The 14,002-nt window shown below is 34.1% G+C and overlaps 1 protein-coding gene across 3 annotated transcripts in view; it reads right to left on the bottom strand.

Annotated features, from left to right (window-relative positions):
- Positions 1–1,831: 1,831 nt before the first annotated feature.
- Positions 1,832–14,002, bottom strand: part of USP15 (ubiquitin specific peptidase 15) — a 59,305-nt gene continuing 47,134 nt past the window's right edge. For 2 of the 3 annotated variants that reach the window (XM_056513410.1, XM_056513420.1), the window contains 14 exons: positions 12,794–12,967; positions 12,289–12,447; positions 11,402–11,626; positions 9,775–9,858; positions 9,564–9,658; positions 9,198–9,386; positions 8,356–8,471; positions 7,956–8,228; positions 7,584–7,654; positions 7,106–7,221; positions 5,113–5,262; positions 4,643–4,746; positions 4,030–4,118; positions 1,832–3,735 (listed from right to left, as the gene is read on the bottom strand). In XM_056513410.1, the coding sequence (XP_056369385.1) occupies positions 3,550–3,735; positions 4,030–4,118; positions 4,643–4,746; positions 5,113–5,262; positions 7,106–7,221; positions 7,584–7,654; positions 7,956–8,228; positions 8,356–8,471; positions 9,198–9,386; positions 9,564–9,658; positions 9,775–9,858; positions 11,402–11,626; positions 12,289–12,447; positions 12,794–12,967 (2,031 nt within the window). In that variant the 3' untranslated portion in view covers positions 1,832–3,549. Of the gene's footprint in view, positions 3,736–4,029; positions 4,119–4,642; positions 4,747–5,112; positions 5,263–7,105; positions 7,238–7,583; positions 7,655–7,955; positions 8,229–8,355; positions 8,472–9,197; positions 9,387–9,563; positions 9,659–9,774; positions 9,859–11,401; positions 11,627–12,288; positions 12,448–12,793; positions 12,968–14,002 lie in introns of those variants that run through there. The other variant, XM_056513428.1, reaches the window with a different exon arrangement.

Below are 14,002 nucleotides of genomic sequence, written 5' to 3' on the forward strand. Positions count from 1 at the left end.
GCCTCAGGAACACATAATGCCAGTAAAGCATGCAATCTTAGAACTAGAGAACTGGAACTGTTTTCACAATGTTTACCCCCCAGGGAAAGAGAACTAAAAAAATCTGAAGAGAAAAATTTGCCTGCAGACTAAGAATATGCTTATTCTATCAGATGTATTTTTGCTATTGCTTCCCTACATTTATGGTGATTTTCTTTGTCAAAGTGACTAGTACTTAGAAACAATGAAAAACCATATCCTACAACTACAACTCGGACATCAAAGAAAGCAGCATAAATTTTTAAGAAAACTAGTGGGTTTGCCAATTAATTTCTTTGCCTGCCAGAAATTTCTCTCTAAACATTGCAAATCTCTTGAAAAAATACACTGCACTCTGTAACACAGGGCTAACTTCCTGGGAAATCTGGAAGGGGTTGTGGCCTTTCTATTAGCAAGTAGCAGATGTTTCCATATCATCTAACTGTGGAACATCTGACAGTTTTTCTCATCTCATAAGCTCTGAAGTAAGCTGAAAATTTCACCTCAGCATGCCAGGAAGGCAGGTGTGACTTTAGTTTAGCTGGGCAGATCAAGGAGCTACCTGCACCAAAACATCCAGAACATTGTCTGAAGCTAACTAAAAGAAGTCCTGGGCAGTGTTTCTTCACCTCTCCTTCCCTCCCAGCCTGGCTTTAAACTACATGTTGCTGTCACAAAATCCACACAGTAAGGAGGAATTGCAAGATGTCTTCTGCTTCCTACTCTGTTTTGTTAACTGAATATTGTAATTTTAGAGTTTATGCTGATACTTATTGACAGCAAACTTTTTGATGAGAAAAACACACTAGATTTTTATCTGACATGATTTGTAACAGGTGTTAGGATTCTCTTCTCCATATAATGATGAGTTGAGAATAACTTTTGATGAACACTGCAAATAATAATATATTTTCTGTAAAGTGTGTTCACACTGGAAGAATTGTATCTTAATGTGAATATATATTCTATAAAATTCACAACTTGACTGAATTCCCAGAAACCTTTGATACACTCGAACAGAGGTATTACTGATTTTTATCTCTGATTAGGAAGCTGATTATACAAGCTGTGTGTTTGTAATTTTGAGAGCCAAATTAACAATAACAAAAAAAATTAGAATCAGTCTATGTATTTTTTTCCTAATTAAATGTTACTTTGATCAATACCCTTTTAAATTCTATCTCTATTCTAAATTCTAATTCTATTATTAGTAGGTAGGTACATTCCTTCAAATATAACATTCCATATGTGTGTGCTCATTTGCATTTTCAAAGGGAGAATGAAGTGTATTAGGACCCTTGAATTACCAGATATTAACGCTCCAATCTACAAACTCCTAAAGTACTTTTGTAAGTCATATGAGATCCTTTGCTCTGTGTGGTTTTTCCACACAAGTTCTAGGCTAACAAGATACAGAAAAAATGGGAGCATGAATATAAGGGGGCTCTCTGTTATTCAAAGAGTTCATCAATTCTCTAGGATTATTTTCAAAAGCTTGTCTCATTCTCCCCCCACCAACCCCATAGTTTTATCTATCTTAAATATATTCCTTCATTTCCCAGCCATCTCACATTTAGTATATTTGCGTTTGATTATTGTTACAGTATTACTTTTACAAACAAAATTATGACATTATTGTTTTTGCAGTTTTATAAAGGAGAGAAACCTTTTTATATATACTGTCTACCTGAAATACTATTGATCTTGTTCCATTATAAAACCAGTTTGCAACTGAGAATATAAGTCTCAGAAAAAAACTACTCATGACACAAACACCGTGGGAAAAGAATCTGTAACAAAATGGACCACTAAATAAGGCCTTGAATAGCTTTATTGAAATCTGTATAAATAAACATGCGCATTTCAAATGTAAACCCAAGTGAACTCAAGTGCAGACAAAATTTTAACCTCTGTCATGCAGGAGGTTAGTTTACATTTAAAAAAAAAACCTCAAAGCAGCTTTAAAATACCAGGATGAAACACCAGTTTTAATATCAAGGTATAAAGCAAAGCCATGTCCAACATATCTCATTTATATCCTGGTCAAATGCAATTTTTAAACTTTTTAATGCTAACATAAATAAATAATTTACCAAAATGTGCACTCACAGAGTGAACTTTTATTTACAATACACAATTTATAACCTATTGTATTTGATTAGTTCAAGTGAAGAACATCATACTTTTTGCTTTTTTTCTTTTTTAAATTTTTAACAGTGGGACACCAAGCAATTCTCCAGGTAGTAGATATGTGACATGTGCCCCCACATTTAAGAGCCCCTCTCAAAGGCAGTATTGTATGCAATCAACAATACATTCTTCCAACTAGATCAATGGGAAAGCAGCAAATCAAAAAATGTTTCAAACTGTCACACTTATTTTGGCATCCTGGACCCCTGAATACAGTTAACTGAAATCCATCTTGGAGTTTGTATGCCTTATATACTGTACAGGTTCTGACTTGAACATGCAAATGCCAATTCTCTTATGAGTTACCTTTTCAGATACACTGTAAGGCTATGGTGAATTCCATCCGGAACACACAAAGAAAATTAACAGGCCTACCTTTGAAGTGATTTTGTTAATTAACAATTTAAAGGCAGGTCATATTGAAAAAATTCTCAACTAAGCCTGATACACAGTCATTACTATGGATACAGAATACTATTAATTCTGACCTTAATACAGAGTAGTTTGCAAGCTGTCAAACTACAAAAACTGGGGAGAGAACTTACAGCACAATTTAAATTTTGGACTGTTATCAGATAAAAAAATTATGCATGTCTTAGAAGCAAGATAACAGGAATTATGTCTGCAGAGTAGATCCTAACAAGCAACAATGGATACTTACATTTAATTGAAAACCTTTTTTGTTAATGCAGCATGAAATCCAGAACCTGTTCCACAGCAGAAGATGAATGTAATATTCTGGAAGTTCCACTATGTCACAAAAGGTTAAAACACCTTTTCCAAGCTATTTCTTCTATTGTGACCAAATTAAAAAAACAAACAAACAAGCAAAAAAAAAAACAAACAAAAAAAAACCCAGGGAGAAACAAAAATTTGCTCTTTCAAGAAAACTATTTATGACATTTTTACTTGTAGTCTGTTGGCAGCCTAAGGAACATGTGTATATTCATCAAGAAACTAGATCTGGCAGTAGTATTCTTGCAGTACTAGGAAAGTAAATGTCAGAAGTCCACAGATTTAATATTTTAATTATTAATTCACATCCAAAACAAAAGAAAACATAATTCATCAGAACAGCAGCAGAAAACTTAAAAGGGGTTTATTTGTGATTTCCTATATATACCTTGTGAATATGAGACTGTAAATGCATTAGAGAATTTCTGTTTAAGTTTTTATTGTTTCACTTCAAGTACTGCACATGTTAAAACGTAATAAAGATTTACATTCTATTATCTGAAACTCCCCATCTCAGATTTTTATTCTTAATTTGGTGGGCATTTTCACTCTTTCACTCTGTATCCCCAGTAAGAGAGTCTCTTTTATGGCTTCTAGTTCTTCCCATCAGTTAGTGTGCATACAATTTTCATTTTCTATATCATTATCATTTTCATTGCTGTCTTCATCACTTTCTAGTGGGATGCCTGTGGCAGCTGAAGCACCTTGTTTAGTTTCCCGGTCAAGTGGGAAAAAGCCAGTTCCACTGATTGTGTCCTGTCTCTGGTAGAAGAGCACATATGCTGCTTTGGACTGTAAAAGAGGGTAGTACAGTATGTTCAGCAGGCTTCAAACAAAACATTTACAATCCAGCTTACTCTTTTTCTTTGCTGCCAAGTATACACGGTAAAATTACGAAGAAATCAGAATGTTTATCTAAGTTATTTTTGCATGTTACAGCGAAACATTTTTGGTTTGTATTGTCCTCTGAAAGAACAAAAATTACTGCCTACAAATTTAACACAAGTTTCATGGTTTACTCTTAATTTTTCCTGCCCTGACAAGAAAACATCAAGTCCCAAATCTGGAAACATAAAAGATACTTGCCACTATCTGGTCCTCACTTGCAGTGGACACACTACTGTCATCAAAGTAGTACCATTTTCCATCATCCTTATTTTTTGCAAAAGCAGTATCTAGGACAAAAAAGTACAATGTTTCAGGACTTTGTATCTTCATAGATGTAATTCATATTCAACTAGCTAAACCTCATTATCACTATTAAACATCTGTAACACTTTATTTTTAGCAAAGAGTTTAATCACTACCATTTCCCTTCTAAAGACAATGTTTACTGAAAAGGACAGTCAAAATACAATCCCTCAGTCATTTTTTCTCTCTGCTTTCAAGGAGAAGCATAATGAACAAAAATGCAGGCAAGCAGGACAAAATCAGTTGTATGAGTACAGTAGCTGTTATGTTTTCTCTTTTCACAATATGCACACCTAGAAGTATAAAAGAACCTACAATTATCCTTGAAAGCTCATTGCATACAGATTTTTCTGTTAAGATACTTGTGAAAACATTTCAGGGTAGTGAAAAAGAAATGGCCCCTCAACTGTTAAAAAGCACCATTGATTCAAAGTGATCAGTATTTTAATCAAAATCAACATGGAAAGAAAGCTGACATCTAGAATGACAACACTCGAAACCAACTTACAGTGCCCTCCTCCCATTCCTCCATAGTGGTTGGAGACAGCAATCAAGTTGTAGCGGCAAGGCCCTGCATTGGGATTAATAAGGAACTCTGACATGTCCAAGTCACTGTTAAAAACAAAACAAACCAAAATAAAACAAACAAAACCCAATCAAAACTCAGTCATGTTAACAGCTTTTTTAACCACGGTTTGGTGGTCTCAGAGCCCTTTACTTTATATGCCCTAGAAAAATACACCAGACTACTCTGCCAGTGCATCTTCTTCACTCTGTGAGAAATGGAACAGGAATCAGCAATCTTCCATATTTTTACATTACTATTATTTTACCAAGTTTATACTTTTAACCCAGAAGCACTCTGTCATTAGTTTACTGGATCCTCTCATGGAATTACATTTTATGTAATTGCTGAATTAAACACGTGCCCTAGTCACGCTTTTACACTTCAAGCATCAAAATATTTGAATTTCTTACTTTATTGGAAAGTCAACCAATGTATCCAACTTGTCCCTTGCGTATCTGCTGTAGGAAAAGCGCTTCAGATGAACTACCAGCACAGGGGGCAGTGACCACAAGTCTAACTTCTTAGTAGCTTGCTGATGTTCTTTACAGTTTGGACAATACCTAAAAGGAAAAGAAACCATCAATTTTATGTAACCGTAGTCCATATGTATGTTAAAATACATTACAAAAGAAAGTTACACTGATGGGAGGAACTGAATGAGCAAAAACCTCACACTTTTAATCTCCTACTAATGCCATAGATACCCCTTCCAGTTTAAAATGGCAAGAGGAGCTCAACATAATTTTAAACACAGAAGCAGCACCCTCCAATATTGAATTCTCATCTCCTACATCCCTGATCAGATCCCTGTACCCTTAGTTAGAACACAGTATTCTTATATTTTATTTAAAAAAAAAGATAAGTGTTAAGAAACTAACAAAAAAACCCCCAAAAATAACAGACAACTCTGGTTCTTTAAAGTTTCAATTTCCAAATTCATCAATTCACCACCCTAAAAACCCATCTAAAACCAGGTAACAGTGACTACTGGGACCTGGAAAAACTCATTACTAGAAACTTCCCTTTTCAGTAGGCAAGTATTAAACAGGCTGCGACTTAGAAATTTCTGTTCCCTGCAATGCATACTTGAATCATTCAGCAGCTAATGCTCAGGGAGGAAGATAAATAAGAATGAATGTAAACAACTCTTCCGTGAAGTAGTCTATGCATATTCTACACTTTGGCATCTAACAAGTACAAATCTAGGGGGGAAAAAATAAAAAAGAGAGATGAACCCTAATTAAAAGAGTGCACAAGTGTCTTTAAATAGCAACATCAGATGAAGACAAAAAAATTAGGAGAACTGTAAGGGCAGGCTGGAATTGAAAATCTGTTTTCCAGTTGGCTTAGAGTATGCAGAATTCAAACAGTGCTGGACTAAGGATGATGAACTCTTGTGGATTATACTTGTGACAACCTAACAAATGAAGAAAAATGTGATTAATGACCTCCAGTGATATGCATCTAGTAACACCTGCTTGATTTCTGCAGTTGTATTTAGTAGTCAAAATACTCTGCTTAAAATGTGTTGCCAAAATGGAAGTGCTTCACCATACCTGATTTATATGGTATCTCAACCAGTCTACTTAGTGTTGTATAATCTAGCAAACCCAGAAAAAAAAAAAAAAGAGATTTTGTAAGTTAGGTCCCTACCCTGCACAAATACAGGAGAAACTCTGGTGACAATGTTGGAAGATCTCCCAAACCTTTATGTATCCACAGAAGAAAAATTGGCTCTTTTCAAACTTAATTCTGAGCTTAAAGATGTTGATGAAAGATTGTTATCTGCTAGAAAACTCTTGGAAAAAAAAGGATCTTATGGGAATATACTAGAATTATGAATATTCAGATATGATTCCAAATTATAATTTGGAGAAAGTATGAAAAGAATAAAAGTCTCTGCCAAAAACTTAATGGCTAGAACATGAATTTGAGGGATTCTATTGACTACAGACATGCCCCATTCCATAAACTTGCTGCTTACGCACATCCCTATTTCATGTACCAATGCAAGGAAAGTTTTATATTTCCATAAAGAAAATACAACCTCTCTCATCTCAGAAAGGAGTATTTGCTTAAACCACTGCTTTGAATTTTTCACAATAGTATTCATTCACTGTCCATCACAGTCCACAGACTAGAGCGCTTTATGTATTGACCCCTCCTCCTAGTTGCGAATGCATTAAATGTCTTCCTTACAAAGATAACCTTCTATACATGGTAAAAATTTTGGTTAAGTAATGGATCAAAACAGAAAGCATTTTGAGAATTCTTAACTATGTTTGAAATATCAAGATTCGAAATAATATTAACATATCAACTAATTATCTCTATGTTCAAGTATGGGTTTGATTAATTTTGAGAAATATGCCATAGAACATAATTTTAAATTTTTTTGCTTACCATGGGTCTTCAGCACCTAGTTTTTCCTTTGTTGTGAACAGCTCAATGCAATCTTTTAATTTCACAAAAGGCTTTTTGGGAGGCTTATATTCCACACTTTCATGTTTTTCAAAATCCTAAAGAGAAGTATTTCTTGAGTTAAGAAAACAAATGAAACAAAACTCATTTTAGTGATGTCGTCTTACTAGAAACAGTAACTACAAAGCTCCTATATATGGAGAAACTCATCAGAAACCATTCAAGTAAAAAGTTTCCACTGCTTCAGATTTACTTCCCAGTTCATAAGCCTCAGATTTGCTAATTACTTGATGTATATATGAAGTTTATTTATGTCAACATATTTACTAAGAATAAAATGAAAAAAAGATATAGTTGCTTCTTCTTGTGAAGACTTACAATCTTGTATGTCACTCTTAGTTGTATTTTTTATGTTTAATTTTTATTTGTGCTGGAAAAGGAAGCAACATAAACAGCTTACCTCTGCTGCACGATCATCAAAATATCTCTTCTTCAATTCAGGATCCCAATCCAAAGCAAGGAAAGATCTTTCTAAGATTAAAAAAAACGTTTTCTCTTAATAGTATTTCTTGCTTTACATGAAATTGTATTAACTTTGGGCAAACACTCTTCAAAGTAAATTAAACAATGCTATAATGAATTTAATACAAAAAATTGAAGCATATAAAATTCTGCACTTCAAAAAGTCAACTGTAATAAAAAAATAGTTATTTATACAGAATTTACTATGTAAAAGACAAACATATCAAACAGCACAAAAAGAAAATGCAATGTGAGAGTAAGAAAAGAGTCTCAGAACCAAATATTGCCCACTCTGCTCCTTGTGACTTACCATCAAGCCTAGGTTGCCTGTCATCAAATCTAATATGCCTGGTATCATCTTTGATGTAGTTTATGTCAGTATTGCCTAAATTATTGAACTGGAATGTAAACAATCGCTTTTTGTGTCCCGTGAGTGGTTGACCTTTGCAAGTATCCTCACACAATCCATTTTCAGAGTCATTGTCACCCCCAACTGAGTCTTCTGACTGGCTATTTTCATTCTCTGAGGGAAGTTCCTGATCCTGGCTGGATTCATCATCTTGCTCATCTGTCTCCATTTCACCTAAAGCAATTGGAAGAACAAAGAGGAATAAATGAGACAGAATGTCAGTAATTCAAAAACACTAGAGTTAACTTCTATTTCAAGTTCAACACCAAATACTAAACAAGTTTAGATATTCCATTCTTACTTGGAGATCCTTCTTCATGTATTCCATTTGGGCCATTACCATTGATACCATGGTCCTTACAGCAATGCAGGGAACCTTCAGTGTCTTCACTTTCAGTACATGTTTTTACATATCGGCTAAATGCAACAATTGAAAGCAACAGTTAGAAGCAATGGAGTCCTTGCTGGTCTACTGTATTTCTGCACTCCTTTGTAATTTACTCACATTATCAGTTTTATTGCCAAATGTGTCTAGTGTTACAAGTACATAGGAAAACCTGCTCATACATGCCTGTGTAGTCTGAGATAACTTGATTTTTGGTCTCACTCTGTTTGTCGAGAATTCTTTTTTTTTAACTGCTCATTAATCACATTAGAGAGAAAGTTACATCAAAAGAAAAAGAAGCATAAATTTAAATTGGAGGTGATATCATTTTAATTTCTTCTATATAATGACACTAATTCTAGTCTAGTTTCAGAAAGTGGCCACCATGTACTTTTCCAACATAAATTAGTATATACAATTGAACAGTAGCTACAGGAAGTATAACCATAGCAGAATAACTGGACAACATTTCTACTTTACCAAGACCTAACAAACAGCTAAGCACACAAGAGAATTATTTAACAATACAGATTGACTCTCTACTGTCTTGTCAAATAATTTTTGGATGAGGTCATGCTAACAAAAAATCAAATTAAAATCCAAATTAGTGGCTAAAATTTTATATTTAATATTCAATAGAAAGCAAATAAAAGTACCGAAACCAGTATGTTAAAATGCATACGAAAGTACATGCCTACTGACTCCAACAATTAGCATTTTTCTTAACAAACTAACTTTTCTTTTAACAATAAACTTACCACATTCTTAGCAGCAGCAGATTATATAGTTTATCTTCAGTATTGTTTCTAGGCACTGCTATGAGAAAAGGTTGACCAAATAGTAAAGAACCACTATGGCTGTAGCTAGTGTGCCTGCACTTTTCCCTTAAACAAACAGGAATTATGACTTGTTCCGTATCCTCTGTTCTATTGATAGCAATTTCAAATCTGGAAGAAAAACAATCAGAAATAGAAAAAACAACTGTCACAGAAAAGGCTATGAAGAGGAAAAATAAAAAAATAACCCCTCCCAGTTTAATCACCTAATCTGGTGTCTAGGTTTAAATCTTTTACAAATAACTAAACAAACTACAAAGAGATATGAAGCATGTTATCTATACTTACACATAAATGTCATCACGTTCCATAATACTACTTAGATTTTCATCCATGGCAAATATCCTGTGGAACCTGTGATTGTATATATCAGTAACAATCATCTGAAAAGCAAATGGAGTATACATTGTTAAATCAGATTAATACACAATAAAATGTGTATTAAAATGTGTTACTTGTTGTGTTGCTTGTTCTGCTTTATATAAGAGATCACTCTTACCTTATCTGCAGCGACACCAGACAAAGCCGACAATGCTGTGCAAAGATCCAATATATTCCCAATTTTGGGAACAACTACTTTGTACTGAAAAGGAAAATATAATTTTGATTTCTTATGAGAACAAATATACATTAGGAAAAAAAACAAACAACAAATGTTAAGTATATTTAATGTATTTCTTTCATATTTTTGAAATTTAAGGTGTAAAGAATGTAGATTAATTAACACAAATTCCAAAAGCTGCTTAAAATGTAGTAATCTGCACAACTTTACAAATACACACATTGAATACTCCATTTATTAGTTTATACAATGCTTGTTTTAATGTTGTTTTATTTTTTCTGTTAGAAGACTAACAGTACAAATTACTAAAGATTTGCCTTTCAACGGTACCTTCTTATTTAAGCATTTAAACAGTATACATGCCATCAAAAAGACTACTAAATCTGGAATACAATGCATGTTGTTTATAAACTATTAATAGGAAAAAAGCAATGGCAGGCAACAGATTCTCATTTTGCATGCAGAGAGAGAATTTGATGATTAAAGTCAAAGAAAACCTCTCTGTGGCTTCCCTTATGCAGTTTCTAATAAAACTCCACACAAACCTCTTAGCTGTTATTTGCATAATAAAGACAGGATTCATTACAAATAAGGTATTATTAACTCTGTAATTAATTGCCAAGTATTGCATGCTATGTCCTTAAGTTTTATAATCACAAAAACTCTACTGAACTGGTATTCTTCCCAAGCTATTTATTCTAGCACAACCATCTCACGAGTCATGTTCAACTACTTTGTGTCTCCAGTGCAACTACTGTGGATCCCCTATTTTCACAATTAAATTTCTGGCAGGGTTATCTCCCATTAGTTAATACACTTCCCTTCACCTTCGAATTCCCCAACTCATACTGCCTGTGAGAATACTCTTTTCTCCCACTTTCCTTGTAAAGGAACTGATTTCAGGTGTTAGAGCCTTTTTGAATGCCAGCCTAACTGTGTTATATTTATTTCACCTATCATCACAGTATAAAATACAACTAGAACCATTTAATCATGACTTAGACATGATAACCTTATGTACATTTTTTCATGACATTCTAAGGTGTGTAATACCTTCCCCTTCCTTAAAAACAGAAAAAGGGATACTCTTCACAAAGAAATCTCATCTGAATTTTTTCTTTTGACTATGGAGAGCACAGATATATACTCAATATATTCAGTCATGGGGATTTTCTGCACAACTTATTACAAATATTTACCTTCTGTGATTAAGAAACTAAGAAATAAAGTCTTATGGATTAAGTGCATAAATATTTTTATAAACATAAAAATTAATCACAGCAGCTCTTAAAAATTATGTCAGCATACATTTTAAAGATTAAGAAGCCTTATTAACACAACCATAAAGAAATTACCAATTTTTTCTTGAAACTGTACAAGGTACGTATAGTCTTCCTCAGGCATTTATAAGTCTTCCCCACCTTTCTAAGTGAGATTTCAGAACATACATCAGAAAAATAAAGCTTGTTGGATTTGCTTATAAATCTGCACTGTGTAAAGGAACTTGGGTTTACCATTAATGCCTCATGAATCAAAGTGCTTGTATATAAATTAAGCCGCTTACCTGCATAGGCTTTGCAAGTGGATCCATTCTAACTAAATAAACTTCCAAAGTGCGTTCTTTTTTCATAGGTAATGGAAGTGTCAAGTAACAAAAGGGATCAAAGGTTACAGATATCTTAGCACATTCAGGACAAACTAGGGTAGATTTAAAAAGGCCATGAAATATATCTACAATGATGGAGTCATTTCTCTTTAAATGGTTTTCCCAGGCTTCTTCAGCAACCACCTGTAAACAAAGCATGATCTGGGTTATGACAAAGTAGTAGGAAATGAATAGTGAGAATTGTTAGTAGAAGTCCTTGACAGAACACTTTCAGTAACCACAAACACAGACATGTCACTCCAAAGGACCTGTAAGCAATGTTACTACTGTAAGATTTGCAGGTTAAAAGATGTATGCTTTTCCTAGGACAGAGATCCTGTCAGTGATATTACATAGTCTGAGAGTGACTTTCAAGGAGCTTGGGGAAAGACAAAAGCAGATAAACCTAAAAATTCCATCTGAATTAACTCATACTCATAACAAGAGTTTCCCTAAAGTAAGAGTACTGGAGAGAGACAGAATGCTGCATACTGTAGGTATAAAAATAAAAGAACATAATGGGAATTGTCTTTCCAACTGAACTCAGCACTGAATTGAGCAAAATGGTCTTAATTAAGTCTTAAAAATGACCTTACCATCCTCTCACCACCCCGTTATCTTAAAAATAAACAGAAATTTACACAGTTTCTCAAAATCTCAAGTTTCTCAAGATTCTTCCTATTTTCTGAAATGTCTCCTGGAAAAAGCCCCACATAATCAGTTTCCCAACATTCCAGTGCATAATCATGTTGAAGTATCTTACAGCATACAACTCTGACTAAAATGATCAGCTCCAAAACCCCTACCTTGTCTGGTCTCCCATCTGCATCCTTTAACTGAATATAAGGCTTTTTCCTAATTCTATTCAAATCCTCATGTAAGCCATCCAAGAGAAAAGCCAGTAGCTCCTGACAATCTTGTTGCTGATAACCAGAAAACTGTGGTGCAAATCGTCCCACTTGTGTCTAAAAAAAATAAAAAAGCGTAACACTTCTGGTATCTTAACTGCTAAAAAGAGTAGACACTTCTGAGATACTATAGCAGCACACTGAAAAGGTAAAACTTGTAGTTATAAAAGGCAAGCTTTTCTATGAAGACAGGAAGTCAAAACTAATTCTCGAAGACCAAAGCACAAGGATGGGTGACACCTACTGAAATATACACCCAAGTGCTTTACCAATTCAATGAATGGACTGCATACTGATAAATAGTACTCTATTTTTTTATTTATTTTATATTTCTCTAAGTTTTATACCAAAAAGTGCAAAACAGAAACTGACAATGTACAATCAATGTAATTTCCCTACTGACCTTAAATGCTCTTGGGGTAACATAGCTGTATTTTCCTGACCACATTTGCTTGATAAGCTCGGCATAAGATTTTGCTATTTCACCTCGCATTCCTAAAGGATTGTCAAAATTCAGCTCTTCTTGGTATTTATCATTGAGGAAGTACTCTGTAAGAGGAGGTGTGTTGCTCAGACACTGCAAAAAATAATACAAACTTTTTAGAACAATGATTTGAATAAGTTCTAAACTTTTTTCTGTTTTCATTTTGTTAAAGCAGCCATGAACTGTAATATCTAGTGCCTGGAAGGAAGACAGAAAAAACCCTAAACAATCTTTTCCAGAAACAAATAATGGCTTTAAACCAAGACTGGCTACAGCTGTCATTGCAAGTTATGCACAGATAATATCTGTCAAGAGCTTTACCTCAAAATTTATAAAACAAAGTAGTCCAACCAACCACAGCATGAAAAGATAATTTGTATCAAGATTTAAAACAAACAAAACAAGGTGTTTATTGCGACATGAATGGCTTTACAAAACTTGTTTCTGGAAGTTGTAATAGATGCACCAAGTGGAGAGTACGTATGTGCTTGGAAGAGAGAACCAACAGAGCTTATTAGTTCAAATTATATAATATTAAGAGCAACATTTGAAAAAAGATTTATTTTGGCAGGCGAGGGAAGGTGAGGAGGCTTGGCCTTTTCCTTCTCTTTGTTAATACCAGCTTATGGATGCTGTTGGAGATAGCAGTGTTAGAGGGATTAGACTTTGAATGACAGTGCTGCAGCCCTTCTTGTGTTCTTTTAAATATTGTGATGCCATTTAGAGCTGAAATTAGTCCAAGGAAGGCAAGGACCTTTTTTTAGATTAAAATAACCACTTATCCTCTCTACCAGTTTGTCTCTTCTCTCAGCATTTGGAGACAGCAGGATGTAATCACTGAAGTATGATTTACAATTTCACTTTGAATTTTTGTCTGCTACTCTTCATATTCCTTTAAACATAAACATTTCCATCACTCAGGAATAATCCCTATGCCATGCCTTAGCATATATTCTTAAGAGTTTGTTCATTAAATACTGTAAGCTTTTCTGCACTCTTTCCTTTATTAAAAGATTTGAAGAAAGGTCAAGTATTTCACCAGTCTCGTCTGCCTCTCTGTAAACAAGGGAAGAGCTCCACTTATGCTACTGCGTAAGATACAAGAATTAGACTGGAAGAATTGCAACT

This window comes from Oenanthe melanoleuca, chromosome 1A (assembly GCF_029582105.1).
Source record: "Oenanthe melanoleuca isolate GR-GAL-2019-014 chromosome 1A, OMel1.0, whole genome shotgun sequence".
Taxonomy (NCBI): domain Eukaryota; kingdom Metazoa; phylum Chordata; class Aves; order Passeriformes; family Muscicapidae; genus Oenanthe; species Oenanthe melanoleuca.